Source organism: Oryx dammah, unplaced genomic scaffold (genome assembly GCF_014754425.2).
Source record: "Oryx dammah isolate SB20612 unplaced genomic scaffold, SCBI_Odam_1.1 HiC_scaffold_17, whole genome shotgun sequence".
Taxonomy (NCBI): domain Eukaryota; kingdom Metazoa; phylum Chordata; class Mammalia; order Artiodactyla; family Bovidae; genus Oryx; species Oryx dammah.
In genome coordinates, this window is record NW_024070201.1 from 49,687,310 (window position 1) to 49,705,560 (window position 18,251).

At 47.2% G+C, this 18,251-nt stretch overlaps 1 protein-coding gene across 1 annotated transcript in view; it reads right to left on the reverse strand.

Moving 5' to 3' along the window:
* Positions 1–18,251, reverse strand: part of CLPB (caseinolytic mitochondrial matrix peptidase chaperone subunit B) — a 142,943-nt gene that overhangs the window by 26,670 nt on the left and 98,022 nt on the right. The window contains exons 6-7 of the mRNA XM_040258766.1: positions 13,441–13,538; positions 1,075–1,189 (exon numbers count right to left, since the gene is read on the reverse strand). Coding sequence (XP_040114700.1) covers positions 1,075–1,189; positions 13,441–13,538 — 213 coding nt within the window. The remainder of the gene's footprint in view (positions 1–1,074; positions 1,190–13,440; positions 13,539–18,251) is intronic.

Below are 18,251 nucleotides of genomic sequence, written 5' to 3' on the forward strand. Positions count from 1 at the left end.
GTTCACTGACTCCTCTGGGACGCCAATTTCAGTTTCATGTCTCCTTTTACAAGCGAGCAGAACTTGGTGCTGGGTGTGGCAGCTGCTGGGCTGCATCTGGCGGGACTAGAGGCAGCACTGGATGCACCTGACCAAGACGTCGCAGGGAAGAGGCTTTTAAACCTGAGCTGAGCATTAGCTCATCTGAAGCACCTCTCCGAATACAGACTTCTGGTCCATCGCCAGAGCTCCTGATTCCACAGGTCTGGGGTCAGATCTACATTCTGACAAGTTCCCAGAGAATGCTGATGCTGCTGGTCCAGAGACCACTTTGAGAACCACTGCCTCGGGGGATACTCCCTTGTCTAAGTCAGAAATAGGGTTCCCTTGCCCTTGCCTCATCTGTCTTGAGGTTACCCTCAGGGAGCCATGCACCTCAGGAGAACAATGGTGAGGCCACCATCCTGAGCACAACCCCAGTTTTATCTTTCTCCACTGGGCAGTGCATGGGCAGGAAGATCAGGAGATGAGGGGTGATATCAGACAGTCTAGATCCCAAGGTGGCAAAAGCGCTTCTGAGATGGAGAAGGCACTCAAGACTTGCACAGGATGTTTTCCATAAAATTGAGCCAGCCTCCGACAAATTATATTGAAGGATGGCACAGTCCCCGCTGGGAGACAGGAGACCAAAGCTCTAGTTCTGGCTCAGTTATGACAATACTAGTGATGGGAAAACTCTTGTTCCTCTCTGGGTCTCAGTTTCTCCACCTGAAAAGTGGGGGTGGGGTGGGGTCAGTAGATCAGATGAAAGTCAGACAGAAAGAAGCCTTAAGCAAATTACTCAAGTGTTCTGCCTCAACTTCCTTATCTGTAACATCAGGATTCAATGGGACCAACCTCATTGGATTGTTGTAAGGATTAAATGACATGGCGTACGCAAAGAGCTTAGAACACTGCCTGGTACACAGGAAGCACTCCACAAATGCTATGCTGTAATAATAACAGCCCCTTCTCCTCACCTTGGAGACGGCAGGACCACACCTCACTGCAGCAGACCACAAACTTCTATGCCCTCTTCGGTGTGCGTGTACTCACCTGCACCCACTGTAGCGATGGCGCTCTCCTGGCCAATGATGTGCTCCTTCAGCCGCTGCTCCAGGGGAAAGCGGCGCCGCTCCTCAGCCTCCCGCTTCCGCTGCTTCTCTTGGTACTGTGGAGAGAGACAAGAGATGGAAGGCGGCTCAGGAGTGCCAGACCCAGGAGGACCCTAGTTTCATTCTATGCCCCCAACCCAGGGGGAAAAAGTAGAGGGTCTGGGTCTCTGGGGGTTCTGACAGACAGCTCTGCCTCATTCTTCTCCCAGTCCCTTGTCTGAGTCCTCACCTCATTTCCCTACCTTGGTGGCCACTGTTCAGGGGTCCTGGCTCGCCCTGCTACTAAAATAAGTACTGCTAGTATTGGGTTGGTCAAACGATTCTTACGGTGTTTACATAAGATCTTATGAACTTTTTTGCCAACTCAATAGATTAACTCTTGAGTCTGGAGTCTGACAGAAGACTTGGTTTAAATCCCAGCTCTCTCACTTATAAGATGTGATTACCTGGAGCAAGTTACTATGTTCAGTTTTCTCCTCTGTAAATTGGGGATTAAATATGATGCTGTATACAGAATGTGTCTAGCACTATCGCTGGTAAGTACTAAGTGCTTACAAATATATAGGTTCCTTTCCTTTTCTGCTTACCCTCTTGAAAACCATTTTGGTTTTCAAACCAGAGCTATGAACACCCTCCAAGTCAATGATACTGCATTTTTTCAATTAAACACAACTGTTCAGCAATTGCTATATTCATGGCACTGTGCATGCCATGATGGAGAGGTGGGGAAGGGGCAAAGAGGAAGACTGGCCCCTGGAAGGTTTAGATGATGCTGAGTGCCTGGCAGGTGTCTGGCCTCTGGCTTGGTCCATTTCAGAAAAGACAGAAGCAGGAGGCTTGAGCTTTGTCCCACTGAAAGGGAGGAGAGAAGATCCAGGTCTTGCTTTCAAAGAGCTCTAAGTCAGGCAGGGGAGGCGAGGCATGGTCTGTACATGAATACTTCTCAGGCAGGATCAGCCATTTCCCTTGTGGTTCTAAAGCATGTGTGCCTACATCTAGCCCTGTACCTATCACTGAGAAAAGTTACTTGAAAATGAGTTTGCTGCATATTTGTGATTGTGTCTTACGAATCAATTATGAGCCCCATTTTACTCACTGCTATTTCTGGCATGGGTCCTGGCACAGTGGAGGCAGCTGGTCAATGTTTACAAAAATGAAGTTGATGACAGATACAAAGAGGAATTAACAGCTAGATTGGGTGGTGTAGGAGTACAGAGAAGGGAAGGATACATAAAGCATAAAACATTTCTGGGAGATGAGAGGCTTGAAGGAGCTGGAGTATTGGGCTAGTTGGGAGCTGTGGCACTATCTGGAGACTGGACTGGGGGGTGAGTGCATGGGTCTCAATGATAAAGCATTGATGGAGGCCAGGCGCTGGGGGCAGGAAGCAGGTCTTAAAGTGAGACAGAAAGACCTGGGTCTTCCGGGGACTTCTCTTCCCTAGGGCTCCTGTAGCACTGACAGTTTTCTAGAAAGCGAGCTGCCAAGGTAAGGCCTTGTCACAAAAGTGGTGGCTGCAGATTGCTCTTGTGGGCAGAGTGGATGAAAAATACCTGCTACTTGGGCAGTGCTTTCCTGTTATGGTAGTGACCTTGACAGAAGTTAAAAAAAATAAATAGCAAACAATCCAATTTTGGCTGTTGCTATCAGTCTGTAACTGAAAGCTCCCATCAGTCCTGGGGTTTCATATGGAGCAATAATTCGGCGCCGATCCCAGCGGAGCAACGCTTGCCGGTTGGAATTCAGCATGTCACTGTGCAGCTCCCTCAGGCACTACATACATCACCTGGCTCTGCCGACTCCAACCATATATCTGCCTCCTCCTCCTCCCTGTCCACCCAGCCCCTCTCAGCACTTGGGTCCACTGGGCTGAAAGGCTCTGATGGAGAGATGCATACATACAAGCCGGTACAGCACCGGCCAGTGGCCTGGCCCGCTTGCAGTCAGGCAGGATGCAGAAGGAACCTGGCCTCCGAGAGTTTGTGAGGTCTGTTTGTTAGGTCACTTCCCCTCAGGGATGGGTATTCCCACTCTGGGCCTTTTGTTCACACTGCTCCATCGGCACATAAGTCTTCTTTATTCCCACCCACCTCTAAGTGATCTTAAATACCAAACTGTCTAAAGAGCCTGTTGCCTTGGCACCTCCAGGGCACTTATTTAACTGCCTGTTTCTGTCTCTTTACTCCACACATGAGGAAGTAGTGACAAAGACCAAGCTCTATTCATCCCTGTAACTCCAGCACCTAGCACAGGGCCTGGCTCACAGAAGGATTCAATTTGCGTTGCCAAGTGAATGAGGTGACTGGCGTCTGTGAGATGGCTGCTGTGTGCCAGGCATGGTACTCAGAACTTTCTGTGTAGTGTCTCATTGAATTCTTACAGCAGTCCCCACATGAAGTTTGACACCTTTCTGGCTCATAGTGAGGCACATCGTGTGGCAGAAAGAAGCCAGCTTTGCCCCAGAAAGACCTGAATTTAAACCTCACCTAATCTACTTGGGCTTCCCAGCTGGCTCAGTGGTAAACAATCCACCTGCCAATGCAGGAGACATGGGTTTGATCCCTGGGTGGGGAAGATCGTCTGGAGAAGGGAATGGCACCCTCTCCAGTATTCTTGCCTGGGAAATCCCATGGACAGAGGAGCCTGGAGGGCTACAGTCCATAGGGTCAAAAAAGATTGGACACGACTTAGTGACTAAACAACAACAACAAATCTACTTAATAGTAAGCTCACCTTGGGGAGTTTATTCAACTCCCTGAATTTCAGTTCCTCATCTCTAGCAAGGCAATGGTACTCATACCTACCTCACAGGATCCTTGTGGGATGCTGGTGAGAATTAAGTGAGATGATGCATATGAAGCACTGGGCAGGTCTCTGGCACACAGCGAATGTACATGCAGAAGTAGCTGTGTGAGAGACTCAGTGGCCAACATAGTATCTGGCCTGTGCAGGCCTTTGATAAACTTTGCTAACTTCTTCTTTACTGCATTTTGATAACTAATTTTCTAACCCAGTGCCTTTGTTTTTGTTTTGGTGCTAGAACTAATTTAATCTGCATGGAGCCCCACAGACAAGGGGAAGAAGTGCTCTGGCTTAAGCAGAAGCCAGGTGTCAAGTCCATTAGGGTGCCCCCATGGACCCAGTGTGGCTCCTGAGGCTTCTCCCCAGGAACCCTGAGTCTGTGGACAGTCTGAACACCAACTGAGTTCTCAGGACACCTCCACTGCCTGGGGTGTCTCAGCTGTGCCTGTCAATTTCCCTTACATGGTAGAGAACTCCTCCTCAAGGTACTTTCTACTTTCCATCCACTGGTTTGTGGGGCCTCACAAAACACATCTTTTTTTCCTTTGCTGCAGGCAAAGGTTAAGAGGAGTTTCCCCACCACTCTTGGTTTGGGTACCACCATCATGGCCTCTCTGAGTATTCTCCAGGGCAACATTTCTACCTTTTGTAACTCTTCTTCAGTGTCATCATTTTAGCTTATCTTAGTATTGTTATTTTCTTGAGCAATGGGAAAGGGTTCTGGACTTCTATGGGGGTGAGTGCCGGGTTTCTCAGGAGCTCTCTAAATAGTACTAGGTAAGAGTCAACCTATGGCCTAAATTTGAGCACACCCTGATTTGAGTACAACCCCCTCTACGCCTGGAGCCGTATACAGCTCTTCAGAGAAACTTCTGAAACTGGACCAGACTTTTTGATAAAAATGTACAGGACAATGGGATTAAACCATGTATGAGGTGGCATCTGGTCCCATCACTTCATGGGAAATAGATGGGGAAACAGTAGAAACAGTGTCAGACTTTATTTTTTTGGGCTCCAAAATCACTGCAGATGGTGACTGCAGCCATGAAATTAAAAGACGCTTACCCCTTGGAAGAAAAGTTATGACCAACCAAGATAGTATATTCAAAAGCAGAGACATTACTTTGCTGACTAAGGTCCGTCTAGTCAAGGCTATGGTTTTTCCAGTGGTCATGTATGGATGTGAGAGTTGGACTGTGAAGAAGGCTGAGCGCCAAAGAATTGATGCTTTTGAGCTGTGGTGTTGGAGAAGACTCTTGAGAGTCCCTTGGACTGCAAGGAGATCCAACCAGTCCATTCTGAAGGAGATCAACCCTGGGATTTCTTTGGAAGGAATGATGCTAAAGCTGAAGCTCCAGTACTTTGGCCACCTCATGCGAAGAATTGACTCATTGGAAATGACTCTGATGCTGGGAGGGATTGGGGGCAGGAGGAGAAGGGGACAACCCAGGATGAGATGGCTGGATGGCATCATGGACTCAATGGACATGAGTCTGAGTGAACTCTGGGAGATGGTGATGGACAGGGAGGCCTGGCATGCTGCGATTCATGGAGTCGCAAAGAGTCGGACACGACTGAGCGACTGAGCGACTGAAATGAAATGAATGAAATGAATGAGGTTACTACTTCATGCTCTTTCCCAAATGCTTAGCACAGAGCTTATATTAGAAAAATATGTTGAGGACTTCCCTGGTGGTCCAGTGGTTAAGAATCTGCCTGCTAATGCAGGGTACAAGGGTTTGATCCCTGGTCTGCGAAGATTCCACATGCCAAGGGAAGCCTGTGCACCACAACAACTGAAGCCCATGCTCCACAACAAGAGAAGCCACCACAATGAGAAGCCCACACAAGCAATGAAGAGTAGCTCCCACTTGCTGCAACTAGAGAAAGCTCACATGCAGCAATGAAGACTCAGGCAGCCAAAATTTAAAAAAAAAATGCTGAATGAATGAATGACTTCTTAATAGTGTGAGCTATGAGTTCAGGCTTGTGGAGAGCTAACCAGTGGAAGAACCTCGGGAAGGAAACTACTAGGTCTGTATGTATTTTCTTTGGGAGGAAAGAGAAGGCCCTTGGTAAGGGTCCATGAATGTGGGCTACTGTTATTCCTGGCTTCTGAGGAAATGGGGAGGAAGGCTACAGGCAATGAGATCAAGGCTCTGCTTCGAGAGGGTTCCAGTAGAAGAGGGGACAGGGTAGGCGACTCAGCCTGCAGAAGCAGAGGACACTGGGTGGAGACGCCCTAGAAGGAAGCCACCAGGAGAGCAGGAGTGGGAGAGTGACCATCTTCTTAATAAAAGCCACAAGCAATTAGTTTCAGAAGCCCTCACCTGGAGCCAGCAGCAACCAGCTCCCTATGCTGCATCTTGCCTGGATAATCGCAGCCACTGGTTTTCATCATTCTTGATTTAATATGGCACCCCTCCTGGTTCTGAGTGCATTTACAGGAAAGGGCTGGGAGGCCGAGGCGAAGCCTAGCTGGGCTCTCGTTAGGAGGTGGGTGGCTGGGCAGAGCAGCTCTGTGGGTGAGAGTTACAGGGAGAAGGGTATGGCAGCACCCCTGCTGCTGGGCATTACTCAGGGAACAAATCTGATAATAAACCTGGCGATATGTTCACTGAGAGGGGACCTAGGGTAGGGGTGGTCAGCAAAAGGAGACCCTGGGAGAAAAACAGGAAAAGTGTGGCAGAGGGAAGAAAAGAGAGGCCAAGATGCAGCTTGCCTTTAGAGGGAGGTCAGGGCACAGAGCCCCGTGGCTTCTCACAGACTCAGATATGCCCCATCCTCCTGACTCCCTGGATCCACCCCAACTCACATCACAGTCAGGGCTTCTACCATGTCCTGAAGCTGGGGGAGGCAGAGAGGCCTGGGTGAGGAGGTCAACAAAGTGGGCAGAAGATGAGACTCGGGGGGCAGGTGTGGGACGATGGAAGAGTCCTGAGAAGAGGGAGTGACGACAAGAGGAGCACAAGGGGTCCAACAAAGGAGGCTGGGAAATGTAGAGCAGACAGGAGGGGAGAATGGGGGATGAGAGGGGCACCTAAGGGACTTGAAAGTCTCCCGAACCAGCTCAGAGTCCATATCCGTATTGAGGAAAGCTGGGTACAGTGCCGGCATCAGTCCCATGAAGACTTGGTGACCGCTATGTCAGCATCCCAGGGTCCATTCTTTCCTCCACCTGATCCTCCTTTTGCTGCCAGATCAATATTTTTAACATGTTAATTGGATCATGTTGCTCCTCTGCAAATAGCTGGGTTGCCCCAGAGAGAAGAACGGCGAGACGGTTAAGAGGGGCAAAGGGGCTGAGGTGAGAAAATGGGTTGTATGCTACTCGGGGTGTCACATCAGGAGGTACGTGATGATGATGTACCTGTGACTAAGGATGTTAATTTTGATCATCTGATCAAACTTGGGCTGTGCCAAGTTTCTCCACCATCATCTTCCCCTTATGTAATTAACACGTGTCTTGTAGGGTGGGACTCAGAGACTGTGTAAATACCCTGTTACTCCTCAAACTTCCACTCCTTAGTCTGAGTATGGATTGATGAATCTTGCCTGATTTGGGACCAGCTGTTCTAACCCTCACAGCCCTAAGGAGGTCAGAGGATCTCCCTCATCATCCAGAGACGAAGTAATTAAAGCAGGGTCCCACTGGTAGCAAGTAATAAAGGCAGAACACTAACTCCTGCAGTCTGACTCAAGTGTCTGCACGTTCCACCCTGGAGATAAGAAAAGACCCATTCTTGCCTTTAGGGAGTTCAGAGCCTATTTAGGGAAAGGAGATTTAAAACACAAATCTCATATTCCTACTTTTAGCATGGGGATACCTAATGAATTTATTGAAAATAAACACCAGAGGGTGTTCTTGCCAGAAATGCACAGCCTGAATTGAATCATAAAGAAACATTAGACAAACGCAAATTGAGGACAGTCTACAAAATAACCAGCCTGTACTTGTTAGAACTTTTCTTTCCTTGTAAAACGGACTATTGGGACAACTGGTGAAATGTGAACAACATCTGTAGATCAGTTAATATTAATGCTCTGATTCTGAGAATTGTATTGAGGTTATATAGAAAATGTCCTTTATTTTTTAGGACATTCATACAAGTATTTGGTGTTAAAGGGGATCATGTATATATAACAAATAGTTCAGAAAAATTATATGTCTTTATATTATTCATCTCTATATAATAAAGCAAGTATGATAAAATGTTAACAACTGGTAATATGGGTGGAAGTTTATGAATTTGTTGTACTATTTTTGAAGTTTTGTAAAAATAAAAGTGAAACAAATCAGGACAATACTTACCCTTGAGGGACAGATAGTGACCAGAAGGGAGTATGATACAAATGAATGCTTGTAATAGTCTACTTCTTGATTAGGTATATTCAGTTTGTGAAATTAACAGTGAGCTGTATAGTTATGAGTGAAGTGAAGTGAAGTGAAGTGAAGTGAAGTCGCTCAGTCGTGTCCGACTCTTTGCGACCCCATGGACTGTAGCCTACCAGGCTCCTCTGTCCATGGGATTTTCCAGGCAAGAGTACTGGACTGGGTTGCCATTTCCTTCTCCAGGGGATCTTCCCAACTCAGGGATTGAACCCTGGTCTCCCGCATTGCAGGCAGATGCTTTAACCTCTGAGTTACCAGGGAAGCAAGTACCTTATACAAATATATTTCAACAAATAATTTTTTAAAAGTTAAAAGAGAAAGACAGAACGCAAAGGTGTATCCCCATAAAGCATGGAGCGCTCGGTCTGGCCCATGGAGAACCTATAATGAAGGTCGGATGGTGTTGTCTGGGTCAAGCACAGAGCCAGGCATGCAGCACACCAGCACCTGAAATGAGATGCGAAGCAGGGAGCAGGCTCGGTGAGGCAGGAAGGGGGTTTCTCTTCATCCTAAGCCAGGCGGAACATAACCTTCTACGTTCCTGTATACCTCACCCCTTCTCTCCTGATGGCTTCCTCCAGATCTGATGGGAGCACCCAGGCGTGCAGCTCGGAATGTGGGGCCCAGGGGAGCCCTGCATCCCCAGCTACCCCTGCAGCAAATGAAAAAATACACAGACAGGAAATGTGCTTGTGATTCTGTCACTGGGATATGCAAATAAAATATATATGATAGACCTATCTGCCTAATATTCCTGCCAATTCATTCTCTGGGTGTGATTAAAATGAGCAATAAATTCCTCGTGAGTCTCGGTGGAGTGAGGATCTGGGAGTGGAGATGCGGGCTGCCACCAGCACGTCCCCCTCAGCTGAATATTCATCATGGAATAGCTCCCCATATTTTTGTTTTATCTGCCATCATATGCACAGAGATATATTTCCACTTCTCTGTTGTCTCTTAGTTAAGATGTGAAAATGGTCTAAGCTTTAAGTATTAAACCCTTCAGCTTGTGAAATCCTTCAAAGTGAGATCACAGGTTACCTTCTCTATGAAGCCTACCCTGCTCATTCTGCCTGGAGGTGATCCATGCTTTCTTGAAACCCCCACAAGCTCTGTGTGGACCCCTCCTAAGGCAGAAGTCAGCCTGTGGGTATCAGAGCTAAGAGCGCCTGCCTCTCCCGATCTTCCTCTCCTGATACCCAGCTCAGGAGACAGGAGCTGGGCTTCATCCACCTCTCAATCTTCTCAGGGGGCCTAGAAGGCTTCCACACAGAGAGACTGCTCAGAGAACTAAGCAAATAAGCCATGAGAAACAAATGATTTGGGCCACTTAAAGTGACAGATTCTTAGATAAGTGACATATTTTAAAAGCCAGAATAAAATTAAAAATTAGGCTTATGGATAATTCTAAAATGGGAAAACCATCAAGAAATAATAAGTGAAAAAACACAGATTCTAAACATGGAACTAGGGTCATAACTCAAATACCTTCAGGACCAAGAAGAAAATATAAATGCCTGACAGGTAAGCACATAACATGATAGGAAACAGACACCTGTGGCTGGAGAGTCCCTATTACAACCTCTATTACACTCACATTAAAAAAAACAAAACTCTGAATTGGCAAAATAAAATGTGGCTGCCAGTTTAAGACCCATGGTTTACAGTAGGCTATCAACCAGGCTAAGAAAAAAAAACCCACTTATGTATAGATATGGTCCAGAAAAGGTAAATGTAGTATCATAAGAGGAACGGTCTGATTTGTATCTCAGTAGCTGCTTATAATAGCCTGATTTTCAAAAGTCACGTTTTATTTTACCTTCAGTTTTCTCACCTGTAAAAGGGGGGTAAATAAGAGCTACCTCATAGCTTTGTTACAGCATTAGAAAAATTATATATTCGAGCACCTGGCAGAGTGTCTAGATGCACTTGATAAATGGTACCTATTACTATAAATAATTAAAAACATTGATAATAGTTATGTATAGGTAGTAGGGCTAAAATACTTTTAACTGAGATTCAGTTCAGTTGACATCTCTTTCAGGAAGCCTTCCTTGATCTCCTAGGCAGGATTAGAAGCCATCATGGGTTGCCACAGTCCCTGGCCTTCCCTGGGATGATGACTCAGTGGTGTCACACTTTACTGGTCTGTTTCCTCATCAGACTGTGAGCTCCTTGAGGGGTTCACCCAGATATCTTCTTCCCACCTAGCCCAGAACCTGGCATACAGATGTCATTTATAAATATGCACGGACTTATTTAATTACCTTCATTTTACACTGTCCAGATTTTCCATAATGGGAAAGATGGCTTTTATAATTACAAATTTTCTATAAAGAGTACATATTTGACTATAGAGAGGCAGGTGAAGGTGGAAGAGGCTGAGCTGGATGGCAGGGAGATGCCGGATGGACAGAAGGGGAGGAAGATAAAATCAGAGTGGTGGTAATCCGTGTCTAGACAAAGAGCCAGGACATGAGGTCTGAGGCTGGAGCCTCAGCACCCTCCAGGCCTGAGTCATGATGTCACTGACATAGGGCCTGAACTCAAGAGCTGAGCAGCTGCTGCTTACTTCCTGGCTGAGGGTGACATAACCCGATCTAAAGCAGTGTTTCCCCCGTGAAACTCTTCTTCACAATTTTGAAGAGGTAGTGTTTTTTGCAGCCTGGAGAAAAAGAGCAGAGCAGAAAGAATGGGTGACCGTGGAGATGCTGAGCAACTGAGAGAAAGACAATGCTGCTGATGTCCAGGGAGAGCTGAGGGTGGTTCACGAGGGTGGAATCTGAGGGGACCCCAGAGCAATCAGGTAGAGGTGCTCAGCAGACAGCTGAACATTACAGAAGAGGAAATCCAGCCTGTGTGAAGGGATCAAGTGCAGAGAGGTGATGGCAGAGAAACAGTCTTCATGTTGAGAGGTGACAAAACCCCTGGCTGGCTCTGAGTGGTCTTCTAGCCTCAAAAGGCAGCCCCTGCCCTGGGTCACAGCTCTGTGAGGGGGCTCCTTCTGGCAGCAGCCACCCATTAAGCCTGGCTCTGTACTAGCCCTGGCACTGAATCCATTTCCTCTCCTCCCCTCCTCCTCACAGCCGTCTCTGTGCCCATGTGCAGTCTCTCCTTTCCTGGCCAGATGCCGCACTGCCTTCAGCCTTGTCTCATGGCACACTTCTGCTTGCCTCCTTGCTGCCCACCTCTGCACAGATTCTGAGAGCTCAGTCTACTCAGAAGGTAGCCCTCTGTGGTCTAGAAGGATCTGACTGGCACAGAGGCAGCAACTGCCACTTACTCATTTGGGACACTGACTTTGTATTGATATGGCTGACCTCAAGACATTTCCTGGGCAGCCAAATTTCATTAGGGTCCCTCAGCAGCCCCAACCCTTCCATCCCTGCTGATATGAAGAGGTCTGTTCTCCTGCTTTATGACACCAGACCAGTCCTGGCGCTATGTCACACGACCTGACAAAACAGGTGTAATTTTGGCCAAGGGCAGCGCTGGCTCTCAGGGGACAATGGCTTGGCCGGAAAGGGGAGATAATGATGGGGATGCAGTCCCTGAGGTGATGTGAAACAGTGCTCAGGGATTTCCTTAGAGAATAGGGGAAGCTGACCCAACTCTAGGGCAGGAACATGGGATTACCTGTGTCCAATAAGTTGTGAGTGGAAGTAAAGGGTCCTACTTCCAGGCTGAGCATGTAGCTGCAAGCGGGATGCCCTCCAGGGTGCTCTCTCCCAGAGGGCGGCTGCTCTGCCAGTCAGGTCCCTCAGCATCACAGATGAGCAGAGCCCGCCTCTGCTGACCCATGATGGATGATGGACGTGTAGCATGAGGTAAAAATGAATCTTTGTTGTTTTAAGCCACTGAAATTTTGAGTTGTTACAACAGCATGACTTAGTTTATTCTGACTGCTACACAGACCAGCGGTATATTGAATGGAACCATAGAAACCATTCAGTCACAGTGTTTTCATTTCACAGAGGTAAACTGAGCTTCAAGAGCAGAAGCCCTTGCCCGAGGTCAGTCAGTCAGTAAGGGGGTGGGATCACAACCCCAGCTGAGTGCTCAGTCAGGTGACATAACCTAAGTGCTCTTACTCAAGACACACAGAGTATCTGCCACTAGGTGGGACCTGCCACTCTTAATCATCTCAAAGTACTGCAGCCAATTTGCCAGAGAGATTCCACGAAGTTGGAAAAAACCCAAGATTGACAGTCAGAAACCAAGCCTTCCAGTTCCTGTCCTGCCAGTGAACCTACCACATGATCTTAGTAACAGTTTTGATGCTAACTCACTCTGGGACCAAAGGCAAGTCACAACACACCCCTGGGCTCCACTTTCCCCAGGAAGAAAAGAAATCATTTGATTGAGGTTTCAGAGATTTAAAATGTGTGCCCCATAGCACAGCCTCCATGGAGGCTCCCCAGGGGGAAGGATAGGCTCTCCTTCAACCAAAACAGCTCTGTTTTCCTCTGACTTATTTATTTTTACTTTGATAAGATTTCCCATCACCAGACTTGATGGTTTCTCAGGTCCCAGCTCTGACATTTGTGATTCTAGTTCTTAGATTCTGCCAAATACTTTCTAAGTTATAGCTGGGTGGCTGAGAGGAGCAGAAGGCAGCCTGTTTTTAGAAGGTTCAAAAGTCTGGATGAGAAAATCAAATTAAGATGAAGACTGTTTTGCCTCATACTCTACATAAGGACCTCTGGAGTGTATATGGAGGGAAGGGGTCAGGGAAAAGTTCTAGAAGGAGAGATGATGGAAAAGAGTTACTTGATAAGGCTGCAGAGTGCATGAGACCTGAGGAAACAGTACTGAGGCGAAGATTTTGTCCTGCTATCCCCTCTCCTTCATGCAAGAAGCTGGAAGGCTCATTACCTCAAAAACTGAATTTAAAAGTTAGTCCTCAGAAGCCAGAAGTGGCCCAGGCTGCTTCTTGGTCAGGAAAGGGGATGCCTCCTATTCTTGATAAGTGGAGGCTGGATTTGTATTTAAATAGACAATAATCCTCTAAGGAGAAGTGGCCTTTGGTGTAGAGTCTGACATAATTTAATGAGTGAAAGATGAAATGAAGCATGGAGTGCCCACAGGCCTTCTCCTTTCTTTGAGACTTACCTTGGTCTCAGAAGTCCTTAAAAGCTTCATCACCTCCCCTTCTCGAGCATAATCCAAGGGTGTGTGTCCCATTTCATTCCTCTGCAAGGGATTGGCTCCTGATAGGAGGAGAAGGAGAAACAGAGCCTCTGTGAGTGATCAGTGGACCCTCAGCCTTCCCTGGGAGGTGGCATAGGCCTTGACTTCAGTGTAAGGAATGCTCACAGAAATATGGAGCAACAAAATCTGAGAGATTGAAACACATGTCAGGCTACTCTGAGAGAGGAGCTCTCGGTCCTCTCTGACACAGAAGTAAGGGTATTTAGGCTCCTACATGTGCAGGCATACGTGCAAAAACTCACTACCCACATAGAGAGGTGCCACACACACAGATGTGCTATACACACACATAGGTGTGCTGTGCCTACAAAAATATACACAGCTGAACATGCTAACACATATACCAATACACATACAGATTAATACACCCCAACTCCAATGCATTCTTGATTAAAATGTCTGCATTATCAAATTTGTTTGTACACAGATGAATATTCATTCACGAAAATCACACAGAAATCTAAAGCACAGAGTATCCCAGGTAATGACAAGGCCCCTTCTTTCTGCTCTCTGCCTCTCCCTCTGCTTCATGCTCTCGTTTCCCTGCTCACTTCCTGCCTGCTAGAGTCGGCTGAGCTCTGGCCATCATCAGCAACCCAGCTGTGCCAGCCCTCACCTGCGCTACTTGTTGCTGCGTGTGCACTCAGGCAGGCATCTCCTCCGGTTACTGGTTCCCATGATTCGAAGACAAAGAACTTTAAGTATAAAAAGAAGAGGCTTACTTGGGGCCATGCATCTACCTTCTCTCATAAGTGCTGGCAGCTGATGAGTCTGTGTAAAGTGTCTGCTTGGTGTAGAGCCTTGACAGTCATGGAAGATAGGCTACTTTAACCCCCACACTGTCAGAATCTCCTCCCCAAAGCCCGTATCTGGGCACCTCACTCTCCTCTTCGAAAACTGACCATTCCATTCAATCTGTCCAACCCTGAATGAGCTGGGACTCAGGACATGGAAGCATCAGATCTGGTCCTGCCCCAAAGCAACCCTCTCAAGAACTATGTGTTAAATGGAACATTAAAGTAACAAACAAATACTCCTTGACTTTTATTGCTAAGAAGTGTGTTGTCTATACTTAAAGAAGGGTTAAGACACACTCCCTGCCACGAGGATATTAAGTTGGCTAGGGACACTAAACACACAAGAAAGGCTGCGTCACCATGAGGCCTGGCTCAGTGGGGATATTCAGTTACTGTTTGCTGATGGACAGTAAAAATCAGTGTTTCTCAATCCCAGGCTGAGGCAACATTCATATCATGATATAAAACCATTCCTATTGAAACTCTCTGCTTCTTTAAGGACTATAAACTCATCAACAATGATAGTCATTTATTAAGCATTTACACATGGCTGTCTGCCGCGGCTACAGAGGAAGAAGCATGGTAGGAGGAGGGGAAAGGAGCAGAGAGAGTGAAGCATGATCCAGACCAAGAAAGCTTATTATCAGTAAGAAAAATTAATACTTTTTTACATGATTCTATTTTCTAATAGGAAGCTAGTACAAACTAAAATATTTAGATAATTTTAAACCACAATTCACATACCTTTCAAGGTACACAATTCAGTACTTTTAAATACACTTCCATCATCATATAAGCCTCACCAGTATCTCATTCCAGATCATTTTAATCATCTTGAAAAGAAACCCCACCACCATTATCAGAGACATTCGCCACTTCCCCCAACTCCAGAAACCATCAGTCTGCTTTCTGTCCCTGTATTTGCCTACACTTGACCTTTCACATAAATGGTGTGGTCTTTTGCATCTGGCTTAATTTACCATGTTTTCAAGGTTCATCCATGATGTAGCACATGTCATTCATGCCACAACATGAATGTAGGATACAGCATGTACTTCATTCTTTTATGGCTGAATAATATTGCATCCTATGGACATGCCCCATTTTGTTATTCATCAAGCTCGTAAACATTTGAATTGCTTTCCCCTTTTGGCTGTTATGAATATGCTGCTATGAATATCTGTGTACAAGTCTGTTTGAGTGGATGTATTTTTCTATGTCTCTCAAGTATGTATCTAGAAGTGGTGATGATAATAATAATAGTCACTAGTGTTTACTATGTACTCTGTATTTTATATATATTATCCATCATCTTGAGGGGTAGAAATTAAAATTGCCGTGCTATAGAAGTGGAAACTCAAAGGCGATAAGTAGCCCAAGGTCACAAAGCTGGTGATTTGCTTGGACCAGGAGTCAAATATACTCCAGGTTTTCTTAACTACAATTCTTCACACTCCCACCAGGGCAGCCATAATACATCCCTGGTGAAAAATCATTCCATGATTTTCATTGCTTATAGGATAAAATGCAACCTCCCTAATGAGGAGAGTGTCCTCCTAACTAGTAGGCAAGTCCTCAAAGCTCAGTTGGAGCCTCATTCTTTCTTTCAATTCTGTTGGTGCTTGCTTACTGGGCACTGTGTATCAGGGCCCTGTACATAGGGAGATGAGAGACTGCCAAAGCCAATGAATAGTTGGTTTTTTTCTAAAATATTTCTTGATCATTCTGCAGCAACTGATACCTTGCCCACTCTCTCCTTTGAGCTCTATAAACCACTTTTCAGGTTTTCCTCACACCCCTGAGACCATTCCTTCTCTGTCTCTTCTGCAGGCTCCTGGTCCCATCTTTTAGATTAGGTGCTGTCTAGAGTCTAGGCACAATCCCAGCTCTCCAGAAGCTAAAAGGGACGAGAGACGACCATGCAACAAGAGCTCAGGCTGAGTGTGATCAGTGTGCCAAAGGAGGGACAGCGGGCCTGTAGAGAGAGGTGCAAGAAGACCACAGTGCTAAGGGGCTTACTCTCTTGACCCAGTTTTCCCAGCCAGCCCTGTTCTGTCTGGCGCTCAGCACTGAAGGCTTGAGAGGCAGGGGCAGATAGCATCGGCCCTTTCCTCAGAGCTCCTGGACCACAGCTAAGGCTGAAAGAGAGCTACAATCACTCAGTGGAAAGGCCTCTCCTCTCTGAGGCAGCCTCAAGGGGAGCTCTGTCACTGAATATGGGCTAGAGCGGCAGGGGGGTGTGGGAGAGACCTCTGGAAGGGAAAGAAAAGAAGAGCAAAGAGGAAAAGAGAACTGGCTAAGAGAGAAAAAATAGGAGAGCGAAGGGGAGGGGGAGAGGAAGAGAGGTGAGAGAGGAAGATAGTGGAAGAAAGAACAGAGGGTGAGATTAGCTGCTTCAAACAAGTGCTGTCAGTGATCTATATTTGCTTACAGAATGAAAAATGTGTGCCATAAACATTGGCCACTGAGTAATTTCTAGTAGGAGTTGTGTCACTTCTCATAAAGGATGGGATGGGACAGGTAGGACATTTCTGCACCTGGGCCAGGGACGCCGTTTAAAGCAGTGCTGGGTCTGTCTCCAGCCCAAGAGCTCTCACCCAGGTTCACCCCAGCTACCCCGAGGAGGGAAGCCAGCTAGGCTCCCCAAGGTTCTGGAGCCTCGGGTCAGCACGTCTGCTCCCAGTTTAGGAAAGCTGAGGCTGGGGCGCCATGGGTAATGTCCATCTAATATTAGTCCCTCAGCCCCCGAACCCTCTGATGTTCTGACTTGACTAATTGCTGTAATAATTGATAGAACCTGACTTCTACAACTGATCGATTTCACCTCCACGACCAACGGCCACAAACCATTACACTCCAATAAATAACCACGTTGGGCCTCACCCGCCTGCCCTCTCCAGGGGCATCAGGATGGCCCATGCCCTGGCCTGACCTCACCATGCCTCCCACCCAGGGCCCCTCCGGGCCAAGCAGCTGGTCTAGAGGGTCAGGCTCCTGGGAGTAAGTCAGAGGGCTGGGCGGAGGTGGGGAGAGCTAATCGCAGGCCATCCGTCACCTCCCACTGGCTGTCTGGGGCTGGGGCCAACACCTGGAGCACCCCAGGCAGTATAGTGCAGGACTCCTCCCCTGCTCCAGATTAGTGTGTCCCAGCTTATAATATTTGATAAATAGCAGACTGGCTTCCTGGCAGCACTGCTGCGGCTGCGCCTGCCCGCTACAGCTGTGGAAGGTCACTCATTGGGGAAATATGTTTCTGTCAGTGGTATTGAAAAAAGTTTAGTGGAGTGACAGGCCTCAATTTTTCAAATTTTATTAACTCCATCCTCTTAACCATTTGTCTTGAATTCCTTCAGATTCTGGGGGATCTGTCAATAGGGCTCGGGCCAGGAAAGTAGGATGGGGGTGGATGGTCACGGACAGGTCCTGGCTGGTGCCAGTGACAGGCTGGGGTCTCAACACCCAGGGCGGTAAGGCAGTGGAGCTGCTGTTGGCAGGAGAGAGGGCCTGGCCCACGGGGGTCCAGGGAGCCTGCTACTTTTCTCTGGTACAGCACCTGCCTTAGTTTTGACAGCCTTATAGGCTTTCTGAGGCGGAAGAGAGCTTAATGGTGAGTTCTTCCAATTCCCTGAGACCCGCCTTGACTACATTCAGAACAGGTGGGGCACCCTGGCTTCCTCAAGCATGTCCAGAGCCCCATTACAAGCTCATGGCCTGCCAAGGGGTTTCCCACACTAAATTGAGGCAGATTCTTTTTTCATAAGCCCCAACCTCTCTCTCTAACCCCACTCTCACCTTGGACTTCCTATAAACACCCATTCATCTTTTAAGACTCAGTTCAGGCTTCTTCTCCAGGAAACCTTTCTTATTTCCCTCTCACCCCAGATTTGGTGTGATCCTTTGTGCTCCATGAGCCTT